At 40.6% G+C, this 24,294-nt stretch overlaps 1 protein-coding gene across 2 annotated transcripts in view; it reads right to left on the bottom strand.

Moving 5' to 3' along the window:
• Positions 1-13,449: 13,449 nt before the first annotated feature.
• The window catches only part of CPQ (carboxypeptidase Q), a 243,225-nt gene continuing 232,380 nt past the window's right edge, over positions 13,450-24,294 (bottom strand). For both annotated transcript variants that reach the window (XM_089518924.1, XM_089518925.1), the window contains one exon: positions 13,450-13,934. In XM_089518924.1, coding sequence (XP_089375050.1) covers positions 13,774-13,934 — 161 coding nt within the window. In that variant the 3' untranslated portion in view covers positions 13,450-13,773. The remainder of the gene's footprint in view (positions 13,935-24,294) is intronic.

Below are 24,294 nucleotides of genomic sequence, written 5' to 3'. Positions count from 1 at the left end.
CATATTTACTCATCCCGACAGCTAGCAAGATAAACATGTCAGTATATGATTGGCCAAATACTTTCCCATGGAATCTAGAGAAAAGATGCCAGCAGCACTTGCTTTGAAAAGGAAGGCCAGTGCTTTGGAAACAATACAGGACCTGAAGCTGCAAAGCAAACATTTCAGGGACAGAAGCCAAGAGTTTGGATTTAGTGACACAAGTCATCTTTGCCCATCATGACCTTCTCTTCCCATCATGATATATTTCCCAAGCTGGGAGCCATGCCAAAGTGATAAAACCTAAACCGGAGAGGTGGGCGGCCCACAAATGGCCCTTCAGGTGTTGTAGGAGAGACATCTCCCATGATCCCTTCTCATCAGTCATGTTGGCGGGGGCTTCTGGGAGTTGACTCCCATAGCAACTGGAAGGCCAAGGATTCTCTGTATTAAAGACCAAGCCTATGCTACTTCAACAAGAATATCCTGGGGCCTAAAACTATGGCCATGTCCACTTGGATGGGAAAACTTGGCTTACTATTTTGGCTTCCATATCCTCAGAGAGGACAAGCAGTCCATACAATTGGTCCCCACAATGGGTCGATACTAGCAGCGCTGTGTGTACACGTTGTGTGAATGTGTGCTTGTGTGATCAGTTTGTGTCGGTGTGCTGTACTAATTGTATTATTGTACTAATATGTGCTTGTGTGATCAGTTTGTACTTCTGCAAAAGGAATGGCACCAGAGAAAACATGCAAACCTGAAAGTGAATGTGCTGTGTAAGAAAGTAAATTGTAGTGTAGTTGGCACCATTTCAGAAGGTGGGAAAAGAACAGAGAAAGTTAACAATATGATAGGAAAAGCCCCAAAGTGGCAATAGTAGTATCACATCCCGTGACTCTTGAAGCAGTTCAATATTTCCCCACCTTGTTTGCTCCTTCTTGTTGAGACCTTGAGCTGCCTGTAGTTTGAGAAACTGTGAGAAAGGGTGGAAATTGGAGAAGGAGTCCACATGGATACCCTGGAAAGTCTACAGCAGCTGTTGAGTCAGTAGCAGAACACAGCAATAAAAATGAATAAATGAAAACCCATTGCCTTTGCAAGACAATACTGTCATCTTACAATATTACCTTTTCACTCCTCCTGGGTGAAAAAGGCCAGGTCCTGAGATCTGAGAACTCTGGTAGCAATGGCTACCCTCTTAGCATCTACTGAAGGTCAGTTCTTAGCCTTTATCTCTGTTGTCCTTTCAGACATATATACTAAGCTGAATTGGGAGATTTTGTCATTTTAAAGGCCCTTTCACACTATAATTCTACTTTAAGTGACATGGGGGTATCCTATGAAATCTCTAGTGTTGTAATTTAGTGAAGCACAAGAGTTGCTCTCTGCAGTGGCATCACTAACTATGGTGTCACCCAGTGGGGGGAGCGTGCTCACTCCTCCTGTACCCCTGTCTCTGGGCTTTCTCTCATGGGATGAAGCCTGGGGAAGGGCACACAAGTAGCTTCCTGCACTGAAGGGAGAGGAGGGTCCAACTGGGTATCACTCCTCATCTGAGCTGTCCGCAACCTCTACACTTCCCCAATGATACCACTGGTTCTCTGGCTGGGAATTCTAAATATTCCTCCCTAAACTGCAAACCCCAGGACTTAATAAGATGATGCTATGACTGTTAAAGGGGAATAATAATACTATAATTGTGTAGTATAATGAGTTGAATCTGAAAACTATGGCCTTATATGCACAGACCAAAAGGTCAGTTTCCCTCTCTGGTCTGGCAGCATCCGGTTTGGACGATGCACAGCCCAAACCCTGGTTCAGGTACAAAGAGTCTGGAGGATTGTTACATTGGTATTTTGAGAGAGGGATGTGGTGGGAAGGAATGTGAGTGGAGTGGACAATTGCCCATCCTCCTGGCTTTACTAATGGAAGCAATGCCATCAGTAGAACAACTCTGGCCATTGTGTTGGACACACTGGCTCTAGTTCATTGTAACAAGCTTTTGTCCTTTTGAAAGAGACAGCCAATTTATGATTGAATCCACTGTCTCAAAACTGCAGGACACAAAATCTCACCTTGGGGAGATAAGTATGTTGATTCATACTTTCTTGCAGTCCTGACAGAGAATGATTCCTGAAAACACATTTGAGAAAACAATCACAGAAGGTGACAGTTCATTTTAAAGGTGTAGCATGAGTTTCATCTCTTAAGTGCAAATACTGACAATTTCCTGTTGTCAGGTTCTGATGGAAGCCGATTTCAGTGACACGATACAATTAAAACCATTTATCAAATATAGAGCTGGGAGTTGACATGTGCAAAGGTGGATGAGTGATTGCAAGTTATTATAAAAATCATCGCATACTACTTCAAACTTTCCAACGTTAATTTCCCACTCTGCAAAAAGATGCCACTGATATTAACTTTGTTTGGTTAGATGTGAAATAAAAAGTGAGATGTCTGTGATAAGAATAGGGTACAGCAGCAAAAACCTCAAAATGTCTGTAATTACTAAGGACTTTGAAAGTGGTGGTTTTTAAACTAAAGAAAAAGCAAATGTTCTTGGTTGTAGATCTGTCCAAATTTCTGGCTATTGAGTAAGGCTGTGGAATATTAACACAGTTTAAGGCAATACAGCATAGGGTTGCCAGACCACAACTATCCCAAGTCTGAGATTTCAATGCCAAACCTGTGCCTTCAAGTTGCCTGTTGATTTATGGTGACCCCATGAATTTCATAGGATTTTCTTAGGCAAAGAATATCAACATTACCGGTCATTATATTAGTTCCATATCATTATGTCTTCCAGGTAATGAGGGGTGGGGTGGGGGGGTGGATGGCAGGGTACTACTTACAAAAAGTGACAATACTTGTCATGCAGTACTTCTAGGCTCTGTGAACTTTCCCCACTAATTCATGTATACAACGTTTCATGTCTAAAGCCAAAAGGGTTTGACTTTAGTTTACCACACATGGCATAGTGGTTTGAGTCTCGGTTACAACTCTGGAGACCAGGGTTCAATTCCCCACTGGGCCATGTAATCCCATTGGGCCAAGTCACACTCTGTCAGCATCAGAGGATGGCAATGACAATCCCCATCTGAACAAATCTTGGCAAGAAAACCCCATGGGTTTACCTAAGCTGGAAATGGCTTGAAGGCACATAACAACAAAAAACAATCCAAAGAAAACCTGTCAGGTCCCCAGAGGCTGAAACAAGAAAAAGTCTTGGGGCATCCCAAATCCTAACAAGTATTTATGGCCAGTGCATTAAAACACCAGAGCTGGTTTCATAAGATGCATGAAAGGTCAGCCTCTGTTGCCAAGCATATGTACACATCCAGTGTACCTTCTGACTGAGCACACAAGGATCTTAATGGAATCTGGTCTGTTTTGGTCTTTGAGGCCTCATTAGCCTTTTCCTTGCTTTCCCTGAAAAAGATTAACATACCTCTGCCTCCTAAGACTGTTTACAAACTGAATCTTTTTTCCTGCACTGTGATGGTATGAGCATTCATAAAAGCTTAAACACACACACACACACACACACAGAGAGAGAGAGAGAGAGAGAGAGAGAGAGAGAGAGAGAGAGAGAGAGAGCACAAACATTGCTTTTCATCTGGGGCAATGCCATTCTATCTAACAAACCTCCCCCCCCCCAAAAAAAAACATAGTGTTTTTTTTTAAAGCTCTCTGAAGGATGCACTAAGAACACACTTCTCAGCACTTAGCACACATTTCCCATGCCTTTGTGTGTGGATCCTGTTTCGTTAATGTAAAGCATATCACTATTTCTCGCAGAAAGCCTGCCCCTCATTGTGGCAGGGGCACCGAACCTTCTATGTACTTACATTTGAGCATTGTGGTCATTTCACGCCCTTTGCTTTTGTGTATCTTGTACACAACATAAGCTATCTGGAGCTGGGTGTAGGTATTTACAGCATAACAGGGTTGCATTAAAAACAAGGGGGCAAATGCAGAGAAAAGACTGAACTGGAGGACAACTGCCAAAGGACAATTCTAGACATTTTTTCCCCTTACAACCAAGGGATGTGTATTCATGGCAAGGTTGTGCTAGCTTTGTTGGTACACAGTTATGTGCTTGTGGAAAAATACAAGTGAGAGATTTAGGTCCCATTGTTTTAGTAGACCTATTGAATCAATAGAGGGCCAGCATGGTGTAATGGTTTGAGCGTTGGACTAGGAATCCCCACTCTGCCATTAAACCCACTGGGTGACCTCGGGCACGTATGCCCTCCAGCATTTCACAGATGAAAATGGGGTCCTATATAGCCACAACATAGGGTGCAGTCAAAGTGGCAAACGTTATTAATGAGACATAACACACAAGCCAAGGGACACTGCAGCAATTTGCTTTTGTCTGAACCTACTGGAAAGGGCAAGAGTCTGCTCTCTATTCCTTTCCCTCCTGTTGAGGGAGTTTGAATTCAGTTTGAAAGTTTAACTACTTTTAAACTTGTGTAGACTGTGAATTTTTATATATATATTTTATTTTTTTGTAATTTGCCTCAACTCTCAAACTGGGAGGTGATCAAATGAATTAATAAATTTGATGATGAGGAGGAGGATAGCATTAGCATCTGGCAACATCTTGACATACCTTTCTTTAACAAGTGAAATTCTTAATTTTTCCTCTCCTGGAAAATTTATGTGTTCCATTTATTGGTTGAGTCATGACTCTTTTGAGTCTCAGTAATTACTCCGAGGTGAGCATCCTCTGAGCATTACCTAAGTTTGATCCAGCACACTGTGAAGGAAAAATGAAAGGCAAGATCTAACTTTTGCCAAAGCTTTGAATAGACACACATTGCACTACAGTCCCCATAATTCCCCATGGCTAGGGAATTCTGGAAAGTGTGTGTGTGTTCATGGTGCCTATCAACTTATGGTGACCCCATGAATTTCATGTCGTGGGTTCATTGAAGAAAAATAATAGAATCATAGAGTTGGAAGAGACCACAAGGGACATCCAGTCCAACTCCATTCTGCCATGCAGGAACTCACAATCAAAGCATACCTGATAGATGGCCAACTAGCCTCTGTTTAAAAACCTCCAAAGAAGGAGACTCCACCACACTCCGAGGAAGGAGTGAATTCCACTGTCAAACAACTCTTATTGTCTGAAGGTTCTTGGCATCAATGTATAGTGAAACTAGAACAAAATCAACATGGTTGAACTTTGAATTTGAAGTGTTTGTGTAATCTGAACAGAATCTGTGCAAAGAGCAATCAACAGAGTTGAGAGTGATTTGATTCATATTTTAATGTGAAGCAATAAAATCCACATTTTCTAAAAAAAAGAATTATCCTTCAGTACTCACACTTCTCTAGGTTATGCAGTGCAAAAAGAGATGTGTGCAAATATGTGTGTATTAATAGAAACTGCATATTAAAATATATACTTTAGGGAGAAATGTATACTCAGGGAAAGAGCCTGCATACAAAATGCATTCACAAATTGATACAAACCTTTTTTAAAAATATCATCATCTGATAAGGAAATGAGATGAGACAAAGTTGTGACTGGGAAGATCTAAACATTATAGAAAGTGAAAGAGACAAATTTATTCTTCTCTGCTTTAAAAGAAATACTTCATAAGTGAATGGTCTCATTCAGTCTGCAGGGATGGTGGAATTTACTTGCTGCTGTGATTTTTAAAAACTGTTAATACAAGTTGAGTCTGCCTTATCCACAATTTTGAAATATTCCAGAACCCAAAACTTTTTAAATGGGTGGATGAGATAATGACACCTTTACTTTCTGATAGTTCAATATGTACAAATGAACAAAATTATTTAAAAACACAGTATGAAATAACATTCAGGCTGTGTGTATCAGGTGTATATGGATCAAATTAATTTTGTGTTTAGACTTGGGCCCCACCTCCAAGATATCTCATTACGTACATTTATGCAAAGAGAGGTATTTTGAGATATTTTTTAAAAATATTAAAATCTAAAATACCTCTGGTCCCAAGCATTTCAGATAAGGGAACTCAATCTGTATGGGAATCAGGTCTGTCTCCCCCACCCCAGACCATAATATATGTGAAGCATGTATTTAAAGGACGTTTGCAAATCTTCATGTCCTCAACAAGGTGAGTATCATGGTTTTATTGTGGTTTTAATGTTTGTAATTTTATATTGTTTTATGTAATGTTTTCATTGTTTTATTGCAATAAATTTTTAAAGAGTTTTTATTTGTGAGCCATCTTGGGTCCCTTTCGGGGAGAAAGGTGGCATGCAAAATAAATAAATAAGAAAGATAAGGTGACTTGAGGGTGATACTTTCAGACATCGGAGACTATCACATGGGTGAAAATCAGGGGATTAAAAAAGCATTTTCCCAGGAAAGTCACTTGATTGCAGCGAAGATTTTCACACACATCACGATCTGAGAGGATTTATCCCAGGAAGAACTAGGAATGCTCCAGCAATAAACTATTCATGTGAATTTCCCCATGAATGGTTTGTTGCTGGAGCATACCTGGTTCTTCCCAGGATAAGTCCTCTTAGATTGTGACATCATCTGAAAAATCTTCACCGTGATAATGTGACTTTCCCAGGAAAATGCCTTTTTAATCCCCCGATTTTCTCCATTGTTCTGCGGGGGGAAATCAACTGTATTGGTTTTTGCTCTCCCATCTCCAGTTTCCCTCAAAAACCCTCACCCCAATAACTTTTTGACTATATCCTTTTCAAAGGGACAACCAAAGATTACATGGCATCACTTCCAGTTGCTCCTCCTGCCTTTGAGTCTATGCCTACTCTGTGCATGATATTTTCAGCATACAAGCAGAATAAATAGGATGATCGTATGCAGCGCTTTGCAGCTGGGAACCATTCTGTTTCTCCGTATTCAGTTCTGACAGCAGCCCCTTGTCCTGAGTGAAGGTTACACATCAGGACAATCGAATGTAATAGCACTCCCATTTCTTTGAGAACATTCCATGCATTATGCATTTGAGGAAGTAGGCTGAAGTCTATGAAAGCTCTATCTTCTATCTTCTGTCTTTCAGTCAGTTTCAAAAGTGCTGCAAGATCTCTTTGTATTCTTATAGTTAAAGGAAGCATAATTAAGTAGACACTTAACTTGCATTACAAATTTTATCCCATGAGTGATTTTAAAGTAAATGATCAAAGAGAGAAAACAAAAGGAATTCAAACCCAATTTCCATTCTGGTTGGGAGTGAGAGGAATTATAGTCCAAAATTTGGAAGACACCAGATTACGCAAAGACCTGTATAGTATTTAACCAGTTCAAGCCCTTTTACCAGTTTTACATGTTCCTAATTTAACCACTGTACTTCACATCTTAGTAACACCCAGACACTGGACTACTACAATGTGCTCTACATTCACTTGCCTTTGATAGTTGTTTCTATTTTAATAACTTTGTTAGCCACCTTGTAGATTTTCAGACTGAAATGCAGAATGTAAATAGTTTCAGGAGTAAATATAAATAAATTTTACTCCCTCAAGTCATATAAACTAATGTGAAAAAAAGTTTAAAAAACACAATTAAATAAGTCACCTTTATTAAAATACAGTCACTCTTCCAAGTCCGCAGACTTGAAATCCACGGACTTGAAAATCCGCGGAGGGGCGACTGCCATTAACCTTAATGGGGTGCATGCCCGCGGTGCACACCCCACATACACACACCTCATTCAAGCTCATGGGGCAACGGATCCCCTGTGCGTTCCAAGGGGCGACTGTATCAATATTTAAAACAGCATGAAATCATTTAAAAACTTGACATTAACAATAAAAGTGCAGCATGAGCAATCTATTAAAAGATTTTTTTGTATAGCCAGTTAGTCACCAAATGCCTGTTCAAATAAAAAGGTTGCTACCTGACAGCAGAAAAAGAGCAGAGAGGAGCCCAGCTTAGTCTCCCATGGCAGAGAACTCACAGCCTGAGTGCATTCACTGAGAAGGTCCTGTCTGGAGTCCTCACCAAATCTATCTATGATGGTAATGGGACCAAGAGAAAACCCTCCCCAATGATCTCTGTTTTGTTGTTTTGACCCCAGCACCACAAAGTCTTGAGTCATCTCTAAGTAAATTCTTAATTTGTTATGCACATCCTGACATGTAGCCCTACATGGTGCAGATTGGAAAATATGGTAGCAGTTCCATTGGCAACTGCGATATGCAGGGAGAACATATAGCTACACAACAGGTGTAGGCCAAAATCTTTGGAAGGCCAGTTTCCTACCTATCTTCACACTAACTGCAGCAGTCAGTGTCTACCATATAGTAAACAAGTTGTCTGCATTCACCTGAAAAAAACTAGCTGAAAAGTCTTGTTTTCAGCTGTGGAGATTTCAGATGGATGTGAATTTTTTCTTGCTGTGTACAGCAATTATTCTTCCTTGCATGTCAATAAATAGTGCTCAGGGTGAACATGTTGCTGAGTATTTGAAGCTCCCTCTGCAGACTTTGCCAGCTGTTGATGTCTTACTTAATCCACTGCCTTAAACAGATTTGGAAGCATTAGAATGACAGCTGAAAGACTAATGGCACAGATGAAGAAAACATTCAACAACACCTAATACAGAACATAAAATAAATGTCTGCACTGCCTTTCCTCTTTGAAGGCATCGTCAAGGGCTTCAGCAAAACCCACAACTGTTCTGGCTGTTCTGGCTGGAAGAACTGAAATGCACAGATATGGAACATGAAAAGCATTTCATATGAATGATCTCACAATTTGGTGGTGACAACATTGTAAACTACATCTCAATGACACTTCCAAATTTGAAAGATATCCAAGTGGAGCAATTATCAATGGCATATAATTGTAGTTGCTGGGTGTTCTAAGACAAGTTCAGCCAGTCCTCAAGTTCTACCAAAATCTTATACATTTGAATAAACCTGCACAAAAGCCTCCAGCCCAGGTTAAAGCTCTTAAAGCTCCACTATGGAAACATTATACAAAAAATCACTTTGGAAGACTTTGCTCTCAGGCTGCATAGTCAGGTATGAGAGGAGGAAAAAGGAAATGTGATGCCCTAAGCTCCTGCACTGGGTAACACCAGTCTTAGTAATGCCTCTGGTTAGGACATATGGAAAATAAGATTAAACACTACTATAAGACTGAATCTACAAAAGCTTAGACTACAAACATCTCTCTCTCTCAGTTTCAAATGTGCTACAAGATCCTTTTGTGTATGGAAAATATGAATTCATGTTCCTTTTGCTTGAGATTTTCTAGGCAATGTATTGTTTAGTGGGTTTAGATAATGTAAACCTACTGTTTGGTATTCCTTTAATTAGAATTCTCAAGTTTCATAATTTTTCACATATCCACAATGGAAAGATACTCCCTTTAAAAAAAAAAAAAGAAGGCAGAGAAATTGAACCTGGGAAGTCCCTGTTAATATTAATTTTTGAAGAATTTATTAGCATTTTTTTTCAAATTTGTGATGGAAGAACTGGACAGTGAAGAAGGCAGATAGAAAGAAAGTCAACTCATTTGAGATGTGGTGATGGAGAAGACTGCTGACTATACCATGGATGGCCTAAAAGACAAACAAATGGGTCCTTGAACTGATCAAGCCCAAATTCTCCTTGGAAGCCAAGATGACTAAATTGAGGCTGTTGGCTTAGGCCACATCATGAGAAAGCATGAATCATTGGAAAAGGCTAGGAAAATACAAGATAGAAGGCAGCAGAAGGAGAGAAAGCCCACATGCCAGATGACTAGACTCAGTTGAGGAGGTCACAGGCCTGAACTTGCAGAACCTGAGAATAGGGGGTCTTGGAGATGTCTCATTGATAGGATTGCCATGAGTCAAGGTTGATTCAAAGGCAGTTAACGACAACTTTCTTAACTATGCCTGTGATGTAGCATCTCAGCCAACATGCCTAGGAACACATCTACTTCATCAACAGAGGTGTACTTATAATTTGTAACTTGGTTATAAGATACTAGTTGGGTTAAATTTGTGTTCAGTAGTCTCTATTCAGCACTAGTACTGCCTAATTCCATCCTAATGGACACATTTTCCTTCTTCTAGCCTAAAGTGAAAAATGCAAACACAACAGTGAACTCTTCTAATTGAAGAAATGTCTTTAATTCCTCCAGTATGCCAAGGAGAATTGAGTGCTTGGTAAATCTCTATGCAAGAAATGCTATTCACTTCAACTAGCAATTAATGGTTACATTTCTATCTTGTGCTGTCATGAGATTTTTTATTATGCTAATCAATAAAGAGGAGAAAATTAGTCATTTGGGTATGGTTGGAGGGGATGTATATTTCATGAGATGGATATAGATGTTGAGATCACTTTGATATTCACTGGCAGTAAATGGAAGTGTTTCAGATTGTTATGAATGGAAGATAGATAAATACAAAGGGTGCTCAACAATGGCTCCTTTTCATCCTGGAGAGAAGTGACCAGTGGGGTCCCACAGGGCTCTGTCCTGGGCCCAGTGCTATTCAACATCTTTATCAATGACCTGGATGACAGAATTGGGAGCATACTTATCAAATTTGCAGATGATACCAAATTAGGGGGAATAGCTAATACCCCAGAGGACAGGATCAAGATTCAAAATGACCTGAATAGACTAGAAAGCTGGGCCAAAGCTAACAAAATGAAATTCAACACAGAGAAATGTAAGGTATTGCACTTAGGGCGGAAAAATAAAATGCACAGATATAGGATGGGTGACACCTGGCTGAATGAAACTACGTGTGAAAGGGATCTAGGAGTCCAAGTAGACCACAAGTTGAACATGAGTGAACAGTGTGATGCGGCAGCTAAAAAGGCCAATGCTATTTTAGGCTGCATCAATAGAAGTATAGTGTCTAGATCAAGAGAAGTAATAGTGCCACTCTATTCTGCTTTGGTCAGGCCCCACCTAGAATATTGTGTCCAGTTCTGGGTGCCACAATTCAGAAAGGACATTGAGAAACTGGAGCGTGTCCAAAGGAGGGCGACAAAAATGGTGAAGGGTCTGGAAACCATGCCCTATGAGGAACGACTTAGGGAGCTGGGGATGTTTAGCCTGGAGAAAAGAAGGTTAAGAGGTGATATGATAGCCCTGTTTAAATATTTGAAAGGATGTCATATTGAGGAGGGAGCAAGCTTGTTTTCTGCTGCTCCAGAGAACAGGACCCGGAACAATGGATGCAAGCTACAGGAAAAGAGATTCCACCTGAACATTAGGAGGAACTTCCTGACAGTAAGGGCTGTTCGACAGTGGAACGCACTCCCTCGGAGGGTGATAGAGTCTCCTTCCTTGAAGGTCTTTAAACAGAGGCTGGATGGCCATCTGTCAGGGATGCTTTGAATTGGATTTCCTGCATGGCAGGGGGTTGGACTGGATGGCCCTAGTGGTCTCTTCCAACTCTATGATTCTATGATTCTATGATTCTAAGATGGTCAGACAATTTTTCCTGCTGTAGAGGTGCCTGCAGCACTGAAACATGAGACTCATGGGTTTCAGCTCTCAGCCTAGTGAATCATCTCCATAAATAGTTATGATACAGATGTATTTTCTTCCATATGCACATACACATGGCTCAGTCTTATGATGTAATTCTCTATCATTATTTAAAATGCTTGATGGCTAAGAGAGCTCAAATTTAAATAGTTTTGATACAGATGTATTTTCTTCCATTTGCACATGCATGCTCACACACAGACACCAACACACACACAGGGAGAATAATAAATTATAAGGCTTTGGACCAAGGCTAGGCAGTCTACCAGGAAAATTTACACACGTGTAAATGACTGGTGTCAGGTGGTGGCTTCCACAGCAGTGGGAAAGTGAAGTCATTCCAGGTTGTAGTCTGAATCCTGGTGGCACAGTGGTTAAATGCCGGTATTTCAGCCACAACATTGTGAGTTCAATCCCAGAGGGTTCCAGGTTGACTCAGCCTTCCATCCATTCATAGGTCGGTAAAATGGGTATCCAGCTTAATCAGTTTACAGATTGTAAACTGCTTTGAGAGTGCTTAGTTCGCTATGAAGCAGCATAGAAATGTTAAGTACTATTGCTATTGAACGTTAAAGGAGATATCTAGTGTGCTGAATCTGTTTTGGGGATTAAATTTAGTATATCCAATACATACTTTAAATTTCAAACTCAAATCCAGAGATGATTCACTGCCCCACTAGAATGGAATCTACCAGCTGCCACTGTAATTGACCATGCACACATATATTGAACATACCAGATCTATTTGAAAGTTATTTTTTTCATCTATAACTCCCAGAATCCTCAAGACAGAAAGAAATGTAGTTTCCAAACTACAGTCGTCTGTTCTCACGGACTTGGGATCCATGTCCCTTGACTATCAGCAGGAGGCAGGGGATTAAAATGGGGTGCACGCCCATGGCATGCACCTGCATGCTTCCATGGGGGCATGTTTCCATTCAAGCCAATAGGGCTTGAATATGGGTGATTTTTCATTTTTGCCCCGGGGGGGGGGGGGGGAACGGATCCTCTACAAAAATGGAGGGAGGGTTGTATAACTCTCCAGGTGGGTGATTTCTGTTTAGGAAAGATACATGCTTATCTCCTTTTAGGAGACATTTTTGAAACATTCTAAGCATCCCAATTTGTTAGGGGCATTCTTCCTGTTGTTCCACTTTTTCCTGTTGCTTTTAAAATGCCCTGTTTTCTCTCTTCTTCTTCCACTTTCCCCTGTTGTCCTTAGTATTATCTGTGTACTGAGACTGAAATGCAAAAAAATAGTTTGAATTCAGTTAACCCAGAGGAGGAGGTGGGATAGAGAGAAGGGAAGGGAAGGGAGGGGAGGTAGGTTTGCCATAATTCTCTACTAAAAACTGGGACAAAATGTAGGACAAAATTGAGACCACAATATAGGACAATTGTAGGATAAAATTTAGCCCAAAATGTAGGATATTTAAGAAAAATGGAGGGCCTTCATTTTGGGCTAAATTTTATCCAACAATTGTCCTATATTTTGGTCTCAATTTTGTCCTACATTTCATCCTGGTTTTTAGTAGAGAATTGTGGCAACCCAGAGAGGGCTAAACCCTTCCCAGTAAAGCAAATTGTGGCAACTTCTACTGGTTTCTGAATTGTTTCTTATTAATAAATTTTGCTATCATGACCACATTTTAATGTTGCTTTGCAAAATGTTGCAGAATATGAAAATGCTGCCCACCATAATTCCACCCTCCTCAAAATAAGGTGAAACTGAGCATCTTCTCCCCAAATTTACAATTGTGTTTGTGTGAGCATGCCACTTTCTCTGAGTGGTTGCTAGTTTGATAACTCTTTGTGGCTACTGGAATAGGCGGCGGCGGCTGCTGCTGCTGCTGCTGCTGCTGCTGCTGCTGCTGCTGCTGCTGCTGCTTCTTCTTCTTCTTCTTCCTCCTCCTCCTCCCCCTCCTCCCCCCTAACCACCTCCAGTTTGCTAGAAATGCATATTAAACAATGATTTTTTGACAGAATAATATAACAAATTTATTGTAAGTTTTTAGCAGATAAACAGGTCCATTTGCTTGCTGATGACTCATAAGACACTGCAGAATAGAGACAGACTATAAAACCCCACCCCTGAGAATTTAATATAAGTAGCAGAAAATAAACATCACAAGTGGAAGATATTTAATCAGCAAACTGAAACTAATAAAAGTGGCATTCCTAAAATTTCTAGAAGAAAGATAGTTTTTGGAAAAAATACAGGTTTTTTTACAACATTAGTTACAGTAGGTCCGATGCTTTCATGATTTGAATCTGAAAAGATCAACCCTTTTTTCTTGATTTTGTTTTTTAAATTAGACCGGCAACTTCTCTTCCATGTCAGCAATGACATAAGATGCAACAGTCCATACAGCAGCACAGAGATTCATTTCCCTTGGGTTCTGAACTGTCATAGTGTCTCCTTGGGAATGATGAAACCAAAAGTATTTAGTAATATCGTCATGCAGGCTGGCACCTGTGGAAAAAGGGAGAAAAGGTGGTTGCTTTGTTATTCTGGGAAATTTATCAGCATAATGTTGACTTTTTAAATTTACTTTGGCGGGTTACACACCGCCATTTAGTACGTATTCTATACGTACTAGGGTTAGGAAGGGGCGGTGCTTCCGCACCCCCCCTAACCCTAGTACGTATAGAATACGTACAAGATGGCGGCGCCCTGTTCATACGGGTGCCGCCATCTTTACGTATCGGACGCATAGCGTCCAGACGTGTCGTGGCGCCTATGACGTCGTGAATGCGCCAGCGGCGCCTCGCGATGTCACAGAGGCGCCGCAAGAAGGAGCTCCATTTTGGAGCTCCTTTTTTGCTCCACGCGGGAGCCGCGCGGTGTGACTGCTACGGCTCCCACACGGAGCAAGCGGTGTAGCCCATCTTTGGCTTTGATGAAATCCATACAAGCTACTGATAATCTATATATGGAGCAATAACATCTATTCTAAACCAAAATGTTAGGGCCCTTTGTGACTTCCTTGATGAGTACAGTTATTGTGTCAGCTTTGTATGAGTAAAAGAGACAACAAAGATTAAGATAATTACAAAAAGAGGGAGCAGTGTTATGGTTCCAGTGAGCATACTCTCCAACATTTTAAAGATAAAACCTAGGACATGTGTGACCAAAGAACATCTGAGGTACAAAACACACTGCAGAAATAATTCAGTTTGAGAACTCTTTAACTGCCCCAGCTCAGTGCTAGGCTGTCCTGGGAACTCAGTTTATTGTGGCACCAGAGCTCTCTGATGGAGAGAGCTAAATGTCTCACAAAAATACGGTTCCCAGAATTCCATAGCATTAAGTCATGTTAGTTGAAGTGGTATCAAACTGAATTATTTCTGCAGTCCCGATGCAGCCGTTGTTATCAGTTTGTAATATTGTGTGTTGCTGTGCACCATAGCAGAATCTAAAGTTGGATATTTTATTGCTTTGGTCTTAAAGAGTTCTCAGTCTAAATGAAAACATATTCAGGGTTAGCTGTGTTCACCATATGGCAAAGTAAATAACATCCAAAATTTACAAAACAGTGATACCTTTATTCAGTCAAGCAAAATGCACAAAATACATGATGCAAGCTTTCGAAGCTTCATCAGGCTAAGGTGTTAAAAATCAAACAGGAGAACAAAAAATTGAAAAGTGACAATGGAGTTTATCACATAGGGGAAAACTGGAAGTTTAAACAGGGTTTATCCCATGAAAATTGTGTAATTACTATTAAAGCATTATTAAGATTTTCACACACAATGTTCATTATCCCAGGAATAACAAGTGAATAACCAGGCAATAAACAGCAACAAATTATTCACGGGATTATTTTTAGTTAATGGCACTTTAATCACTTTTGATTGTGACATTGTGTGAAAATATTTTCACAGTTTTCACAGTATATTCCCCAGGATAATTGTACTTTAATCATGGCGTCTTGTGAAAATCTTAATTGCGAATGCACGATTTTCACAGGATAAACCCCATTCACACTTCCAATTATCCCTGTGTAATAAACTCCTATGTTGGACATGTTCGTGCATGCTGTGTGTCTTCAGGTAGTTTCTGACTTATGGTGATCCTATCATGGGGATCTCTTGACAGTATTTGTTCCTTTGAGGATGAGAGCATGTGACATGCCCAAGATAACCCAGTGAGTTTCATGGCTGAGTGGGAATTGAAACCTGGTCTCTAGAGTCTTAGCTGAATGCTCAAAGCACTACACCACACTGGCTCTCAGGCCTGCCCGATAAAGGCATCACTGTTTTGTGGATTTTGGATGTTATTGTCCAATGTAACTAAGGCACTGCATCACTGTGGCCAGGTCTGATCTCATCAAGTACAGATACTTGTAGATTATTTCTATACAATATTGCCAAAATCCGACCGTATCTCTCTGCCTCTACTGCCAAGATCCTGGTCCATGCCCTAGTGGTCTCACGACTTAATTACTGTAATGTCCTCCTGGCTGGGCTTCCTCTTTCTCACCTCCATCCTTTAATCTCTGTCCAGCATTCAGCTGCACACATTATCACATCCGCCCACTGCTCTGACCATATCTCTCCTGTGTTGGCATCCCTTCACTGGCTCCCCCTCCTATTCAGTATAAGCTCCTGCTGTCGACGTTTAAAGCCCTCCATGGGCTGGCCCCTCCTTATTTATCAGACCTTCTCTCTCCTCACATTCCCACTAGGGCCCTCCATTCTGGTAGTCAAAGTCAGCTGTCCCAGCCCAGGATTTCCTCTGCCCCATCTTGGTTTCACTCCTTTTCACTCGCTGCCCCTCACTCCTGGAACCTTCTTCCCCCACAAGCAAGAGCCATCACTTCTTTAACCAGCTTCAAAATGGAGTTGAAGACCATCCTGTTCAGAGAAGCGTTCCCAGGCATTGCATAACTGTCACTTGCTATTTGATGTTCTTTTGTTGCCTGTTTTATTGAATCATTTCCTGTATTTCTATGTATTTTATATGTATTATCCTACTAGAGAGGCAGGCTAACTCCAACAGGCCTCCCTGGAAGAAGTTTACCCATCCATTAAGAAGCCAAGCCCTCCCTCCAGTCCATCTGCCTTGGTCCTGGCCTTGGAGGTAGAGAAGAACTGCTGGCCCTCATCCCCTTCCCCTCCACCACTCCCTTCCCCTTTTATGTCGTGTCTTATTAGATTGTAAGCCTGAGGGCAGGGAACCGCCTAATTAAAAGATTGTATGTACAGCACTGTGTAAATTTACAGCGCTTTATAAATAAAGGTTAATAATAATAATGCAGCTTATGCAATATCTTGAACTGGGTAAAGACATTCTTGGCTACAACTGCTACATGTAAAGATGAGTCCAGAAACACCCTCATACTGTGAATCTGATACAACTGTTTAAAACAGGCTGAATTCCTGTACCAGAATCCATTTTCCTTTCAACCAGGAACACCTTGTTCAAATTAATTTTCAGTTTATTAGCCCCCCCCCCCCGACTATTACTGGATCCACCCCATATTCAGTTTATCTAGCCCCTGGCCATTTTCCCAAGGTAAATGCTTCCAGACACCAGTTCAGAACATCAATAGCTTTCCTAGTAACCGATTAAAAATAAAAAAAATAGAGTTGAAGTTATGGAAAGAACTAAGATTGTTTTTTTTTAAAAAAAACAACCTTATGTTGAGTGCTTTGTCTATCTCTAAAAAGGGATGTGATTAACTATAGAAACAGAAACATTTTTATTTAATCAATATTTATTTATTTAAATGCTTAATCAATATTTTATTCACTGAAAATATTTCAGAATTTTTCTTGCCCAGCATATTTCTCAGTGATGGGATTATAATGTTCACTTTGTACATTGAATGAACACGTGTGAGGGGAGAGCCGCTTCTTTTTTTTAGTAAACATTTTGGCCTAAATACAGTTGCTACGTCTACTTCAAAGTAGATCCATTGAATCAATTGGAGCATAGTATTTCAAGTTTTAAACAAAGTTCCATTTATGCAAAAGGCCTTTGCTTTTTAGGACTAAAAATTGGATTTACGCTATTGACAAGATAGGATATGTGTATTTAATTTGACTCTGTTGAAAGCAATTGAATTGTCTAGGATATCAGTCGCCCATGAAACTGGCTGTAGAATTGCCTGCAAGCTGCTAAGGTCATGGGTTTTCTTACAAAAGAAAGCTTCAAACCATTCCAACAGGTTCACTTTAAATTATTGTTCCAAATGTTACTCCATGTGTACATGTTCACTCACGCAGCTGTAGAAAATCTTTTAAGACCCATCTTTTCTAAAGATGAAGGAACAGCTTAATTATACAAACAAATGGAGTACCAGGTGTTCCACTAATCCAAATATGTATGGGATATTTTGGTATAAAATAACACTTAAACTTTGTTCCATTCAAAGAATGCATTCAGTTGGGGTACAGGTTTTGAGATTAATAAACCCTAGGAAAAGTTTAAACAAATTAATAAATCAAAATGTAGATGTGTTGAAATCTCAAAGGTTGTGCTCCAAAGTACTGAGTGTGGTCTTCTGCTTACATACAGAGGTTTTTCAGTCCCTAAAAGGTCAGGGCATCTTCCAGAATACACCTTCTGAATAATGGTTGCCTGCCATGCGAAGATACCATCCCCTTCTGTACATACATGCTCACATGTAATGGTAGTGTGGTTTCCATCCCAACAAAGTGCTTAATGCTCTTTCCCAAAGATTTGGGAACAAATATTTGGTCTACTCTAATGCTAAAGTTGGCTACTTATGATTGCCCCACTGAAGGAAATGAAATTCTGTTCCCAGGTTGACTTTGCAGATTTCATTTCATTTTAAGGTTTCCAGGTTAGCATTATCCCAAATCCTGAGATTTCAAGGTAAAAATCTGAGACCATGGTACAGCGACTGACAATGGCATTGGTGAGGACCCTAGCAAAGTCATTAAATATGATACATTAAGCATTCACCATAGCTGCTCAGAGTATTTCATTAAAAAATAATAAAACCCCAAAGCAACTAACTGTATCAAATGATAATATATATATACACCCCCATACTTTACAAGACAGTTTTCTCACCCTGAGATTCCTCCCCACCCCCCACCACCCCTTACCCTGAGGGCTAGAGAAAAAGGTCCAGGCCCTGAGATCTGGGAACCCTATTTTGAGTTTGTCATTTTGATTCCACTCAAATACTTTGGCATGTCTCATTGATGAAACTGTGGCCAGGAAGATCAAAGGTTGTATAAGTTCCCAGCAGCCTTAGAGGAAGTTAATAGTTTCCTAGCTAGGAGCACCTCCTTGACTGGGAAATAAAACTGTTTTTCAACTCCAATGAGGTGTTACCGAGAAAGAATTTAAAATAGAGTTTGAGAAGTCCCTTAAGCATCTCTTTAAGGAAAAGATGCATTTCAAACAGATGCAAAATACTAAGCATTATGTATGATTGCAAGGAGAAAAGAATAGGGTCAATAAATAAATACAGGCAGAATTCTGTATAAGCTTATACTTAAATAACTAATTAACTAAGTAACTTCTCCTGGCCTGACCCCTCCCCCCCAAACCTGGCAAAAACATAATTCAACCCTGCTCTAATTGCCGACAGAATGGTCTTCTTTCTCCCTAATCAGATGATGCCTAGTAAAGAAGGTGGGGGGGGGGGGGTGAGTTGCATAGCAACACTGTCAAAATTGACCTGAAGTCACACAAGAACAAAGTGATTCTGAATCAGAAACAGTTACATTTAGGTAACTCAAGGCATCCTGTGACCAGAAGAGCACTGCAATGTCTTTTCCAAGCACCCTGATCTCCAGCACTTTGGAGATGCTTCCCTCTAGGTGCTATCAGGCTGCAACAGTAGGCTGGAGGGATAGCATCATCAGCCATAACTATGATGACAGAGCTCTATCACTGTAGTTACATTGATGGTGCAGGCTCTTGGCAAATAGTCACCTAAAAGCTTGCATGAAAGAACCTACACTCAGATGCAAAGGTCAACAACAGAGTTGTTTTGTTATCTCCTCCTAGATACTCAGGAATCTAGGAAATTGGAGAGCTTGGCCTCTTAACCTTATGGCCTGATGGCCAACCACAGCTGACTGGCATAGATGCCAGGCAGTAAGCTTTAAAATGCCAACTACAAAGTTTCCAATTGTATGAATGAAAAGTTACAGTTACATAACGGACATACAGCACTAGAATGGAGCAGAGCAAATGCAGGCCTGTCTACCCATGCAACAGAATTAGTAGCAGGACCTGGAATAAAGGTAAGAATACATAAGTACACTTTTTGGTTGAAGTAGGGGGTGATGTTTTTGACAATATAAAACCTTGCAGAAGATTGCAAAACCACCCAGATTCCTGCCATGTTTGCTATGATTACTTCCTCCATCTGCAATGATAACAATCCTTTCCACCATATTCACACTTTACCACATCTTCACAGCATGTCACAGATATCAGAATCATAGAGTTGGAAGAAAACTGAAAGACCATCAAATCCAACTTCCTGCCATGTGGGAAGACACAATCAAAGTACCCCCATCAGGCCATCCAGCCTCTGTTTAAAAACCTCCAAAGAAAGAAATTCCACCACCCTCCAAGGGAGCATTTACCACTTTGAACTGCTTTTATGGTCAGGAAGTTGTTCCTAATGTTTAGCTGCAGTCTATGTATTAACCAGGAGAAGGCCACAGATGAAGAATCAAACAATTTCCATTTTCTTTATATTTAAGATACTTAAAGAAAGTGAATGTGCATGTGTATGTGTGGCTGGAATCTTGCTGGTTGATCCTGAGCAGAGTAGACTCATTCAGTCAATTGTTGAATAGTGAGTCAACATGTAGGCAAAGCCAATTGATCCAATGGCTTTACTCTACCCAGGCCGAACAATAGGATTCATGTTTGTATAATCCTGTGGCATGGCTTTTGAGGTGCTGCTATTTATGGGGGATTTAGAGTAAAAATAGCCTGATGATGACATTGGCAATATAGGATCTAACTTCCATGTGAGGTATTTCAGTTATTTGGCTGTTGGAAATACACTGTTTTTTAAAAGTAGAAAAGCATCTTGTGTAATGCCTGGAAGCATGTGAGTGGGTGATGGCAGAGGGAGGATGGCAGTCACTAGAGTGTGGTTTCGCCCTCCCACCGCAATCCTCACAATAGCTATATCTGTTCTGGTTAACTTGGGAGCCCTTTAGGATAAGTTATTTTAGATTCTTGTCAGCTTTTGTGCTGCCGAGTGGAACCCCCTTCCTTTTCCGAGACCTGATTTCACACCATTTTAATGCATGCCTAGTTTCCATCTCCAGCTGCCACAATTGCTCTGCGGCAAAGAGTGAAAGGTTAATGTGCTGCAAAAATAACTGATAATCCTGAGCTGTAATTTAGTCTATTTACTGTATCAATAAGAATTAATACAGTGGTACCCCGGGATACGAATTACCCGGGGTACGAATTTTTCGGGATACGAATAAATCCCATAGGGATTTATTGTTTCGGGTTACGAAGGTTTTTTCGGGTTACGAAAAAACCCCGGCGCTGTTTTAAATGGAGCCGCGGCGGAGCCGCGGCTTTTTTTCCATTAGCGCCTATGGGAATTCGGCTTACGAAGGTTTTTCGGGTTACGAAATTAACCGCGGAACGAATTAATTTCGTAACCCGGGGGACCACTGTACTCAGATGAATTAAGCAGAACAGGAAATTGGGTACCCAGCATCTTTTCCCCCCTCTCACTTTTCATTGGCAGTCCTCATTTAATTAGGCACCGAGGCAGCTGAACAAGTGCTTTCCCTTTTGCCATTTTGTTTAAATCTTGAATTTTAAAGGCTTTCAAGAGCAGTGATTCAGGAGGTAAAACAGCAGGACTTCTGATGTTATTTATAAGCTCTATGCCGGAAACTATTTCAAGGTCTGTAACAGGGTAACTCAAGCACCATTTACTTCACCCAGTAATTTCAAGCGTAGAGACTCAATGACAGAGTTAATGGCACCGTTGCCCCACTGGAACTACATTAACTTCTTGATCATCTTGGCTTGATTTGACAAAATTCTCAAAGCATTGTCCGCTGCCAAAGGCACCAACCGGCTCAGTTAATCTTGTGGGATGGTGCTGGCTTTGGATGTTGCAGTGTCTGAAGCGAAAAATTGAAATAACACACACTCTCTCTCCATGCACATTTTGCCTCTAAAATATTGGTGGCAAGCCATAACATTTTTAAAAAGGCAACAACCCAACTTACTCTCAGAGTTAAGGCTCATTTACCTGATGATATCTCATATAGCAGATCTACAAGGAAAGGTCCACAGGGTATCATGAACAGCGGAACTAAGGGCAAACTAGAAAAACATCATAAAAAGACAACTGCATTTAATGATCTGGGTGTTTTTTTTAAAAAAAAAAATAGGGAAAATCAATGTGTTTTAGAGTTTAACCCTTCACCAGACCATGGAAAAGTTACTTTTTTGAACTTCCTGTTGTTGATTGCCTTCAAGTCATTTCTGACTCATGGCAAATATAAGGTGAACCTATAATGAGGATTTCTGAGGCTAAGAGTGTGTAACTTGCCCAAGGTCATCCAATGGGTTTCCACAACGTGCGTGGGGATTTGAACTCTGATCTCTATAGTGGTATTTGTCAGCGCAACTGCTGGGGTCCAACAACCACTGTCAGCAACTCAAACGAGTCCTGGGGTTAAATTGGACCCTTGTAACAGAGCTGGCAATTTCCAGAAGCTGAAGCGTGGCTCCAAAGTCCAATTGGGATGACAGCAACTGGATGTCTTCCAGGACTGCAGCAATGCAGGAACCTCCGGGGACACACAGCAAACCGATGCTGTAGCTTCTTCTGATAAACCACCAGAGAAACAAAGTCCCCAAAGTGCTCTTTATTCACAGTGCTATAATACAAAACCAGATCTCTAAAACTCCAAAACATACCAATCCAACTCCTACTTCAAACCCACAAGCTATCCCTTGCAACCCCTGGGTTTATATAGTCTCCAGACCATGTGGTTTCCCAAACCCAGTGAGTTCAGGTGTGTAACCATGTCATGTGTCTCCTGTGCAATCCAGACACATGTTTCATCATCCATGGCTATATGCACTTGGACACTGAAGTGTCCTTGAGCCAATGAGCTTCAGCTGTGCTGATCAGCCTTGCCACTCTGCTGAATGCTCATGGCCAAACACACACACATCAAGCATTTCCCTGTGTGCTGTGTTTTAACCCTTCAAATCCCTGACAGTATTCCATTGTTCAAACCACTATAGCACATTACCTCCCTTTTTGAACTACAACTCCCCAAATTCCCCAGCCAGCATGGCTGTTGAAGAATTCTGTGTGCCACCATCTAAAAAGTAATTTTCCTAAACCCTGCCCATCAGTTCTGTATCACCATCCCAATGACTTTTACCTTCCTTCCCCACTGCTACTTGCTGGTTTCATCAATGGCAGCTTTTTTCACCAGTGCTATTTTCTGAGTACACTGAACCACCAGAAAGGAAAGGTGTCACTATCCTGTATGGACAATTTTGGATTTTGGAGTATTTTGGATTTTGAAATTTCAGATAAGGGAAAATTAACCTGTACTACATTCATATAATTGCTGAAATGTTTAAGATGTAATGTAGTAGGCAGCCATCTTTTTAGTGCCACCACTGCTTCTCATAATGAAAAACGTTTTATATGTGTGTGTGTGTGTAAAAAATAAAGATAAAGGCATGCAGAGAATTCACAAAAGGCTCCACTAGGGTAATTGACCAAACCCTGAAATTATTCTTAGCCTTTCTCTAATTATCATGGTGGTTTAACCAGATGAGCTACAAGGAAAATGCTAAATACTTTGTAACTCCCCACTCTGCTTGAAAGCCATTAACACTATTAATGATGCTGGAATGCAAGGAAGAGAGAGCAAACCCAGTGGGGAATATTCAGTGCAATTTATAAATGACACAAAGTAGTTACTTTTCTGATGAATGCAAACAAGTTACTATTTCATGGGCGGGGGGGGGGGGGGGAGAAATGGAAAAGAAATGTTGGGTAAGGAAATGAGAAAGGCTGTTGGGATCCATTTTTTCCAAGGAATCAGCTAAGTACTTTGAAAATAAGACTACAAACACGCCGGGAATGTTACTATATGGCCTGGCTCTTTGAAGGTTGAACAAAAATTTAAAATGAAGAAGTATATATTAAATACTTTAACCTTCTTTGGTTGAGGAGATGGTGGAATGTTTAGCTTGTCTTGTAACTAAAAAAGAAGAGCACTCTCCTTCATCTTTCAGTTACCATGGCCCTACTACTCTGACTGCAGAGCTGAAGTAAAACTCACTCTGGCCTCTGCCATGAAACCTGTGTTTGGGGCAAACACCAAAGACCTTTGTGCCAACAGGCCATGATAACTTTCGCATTTGATGGAAGCTACGAAAAGCAGGTGAGGTTTGATCAGCTACCAAGAGATCTTCTTGTAATTGTCCACAAAGTGTGTTGCAGCAAATCAAGACACTCAATACTACTACTAATACTACTACTACTAATAATAATAATAATGAAGTAAACTGATTTGTAAAGAGCCTGATTATTTTTTAAAAAATTACAAGTAGGTATGTAAATGCAAATCTTTACTTATTCCATAATCATACGCAGGTATCAAACAATCAGGACCCAGTGGGTAGGGCTCAAGGTTTCTAGGGTGTGTGACCCCTGTCAAGTCTGATGGGAAAGAAAAGGAATCTCAGAGAAAGAGCACTGCCATGATTTTTTTTTTCTTTTAAAAACCTGTACTGTTGCAGATTGCTCTGTGATAACCAAGGGTCCACATGGCCAGCTCTGTCCTTCCCTCTTCCTCTCAAAGTCTCTTTGAAATAC

The sequence above is a fragment of the Sceloporus occidentalis genome, unplaced genomic scaffold, assembly GCF_023333645.1.
Source record: "Sceloporus occidentalis isolate IW3139 unplaced genomic scaffold, rSceOcc1.0.p SCAF_3, whole genome shotgun sequence".
Lineage (NCBI taxonomy): Eukaryota > Metazoa > Chordata > Lepidosauria > Squamata > Phrynosomatidae > Sceloporus > Sceloporus occidentalis.
This window is presented reverse-complemented; position numbering and strand designations above follow the sequence as displayed.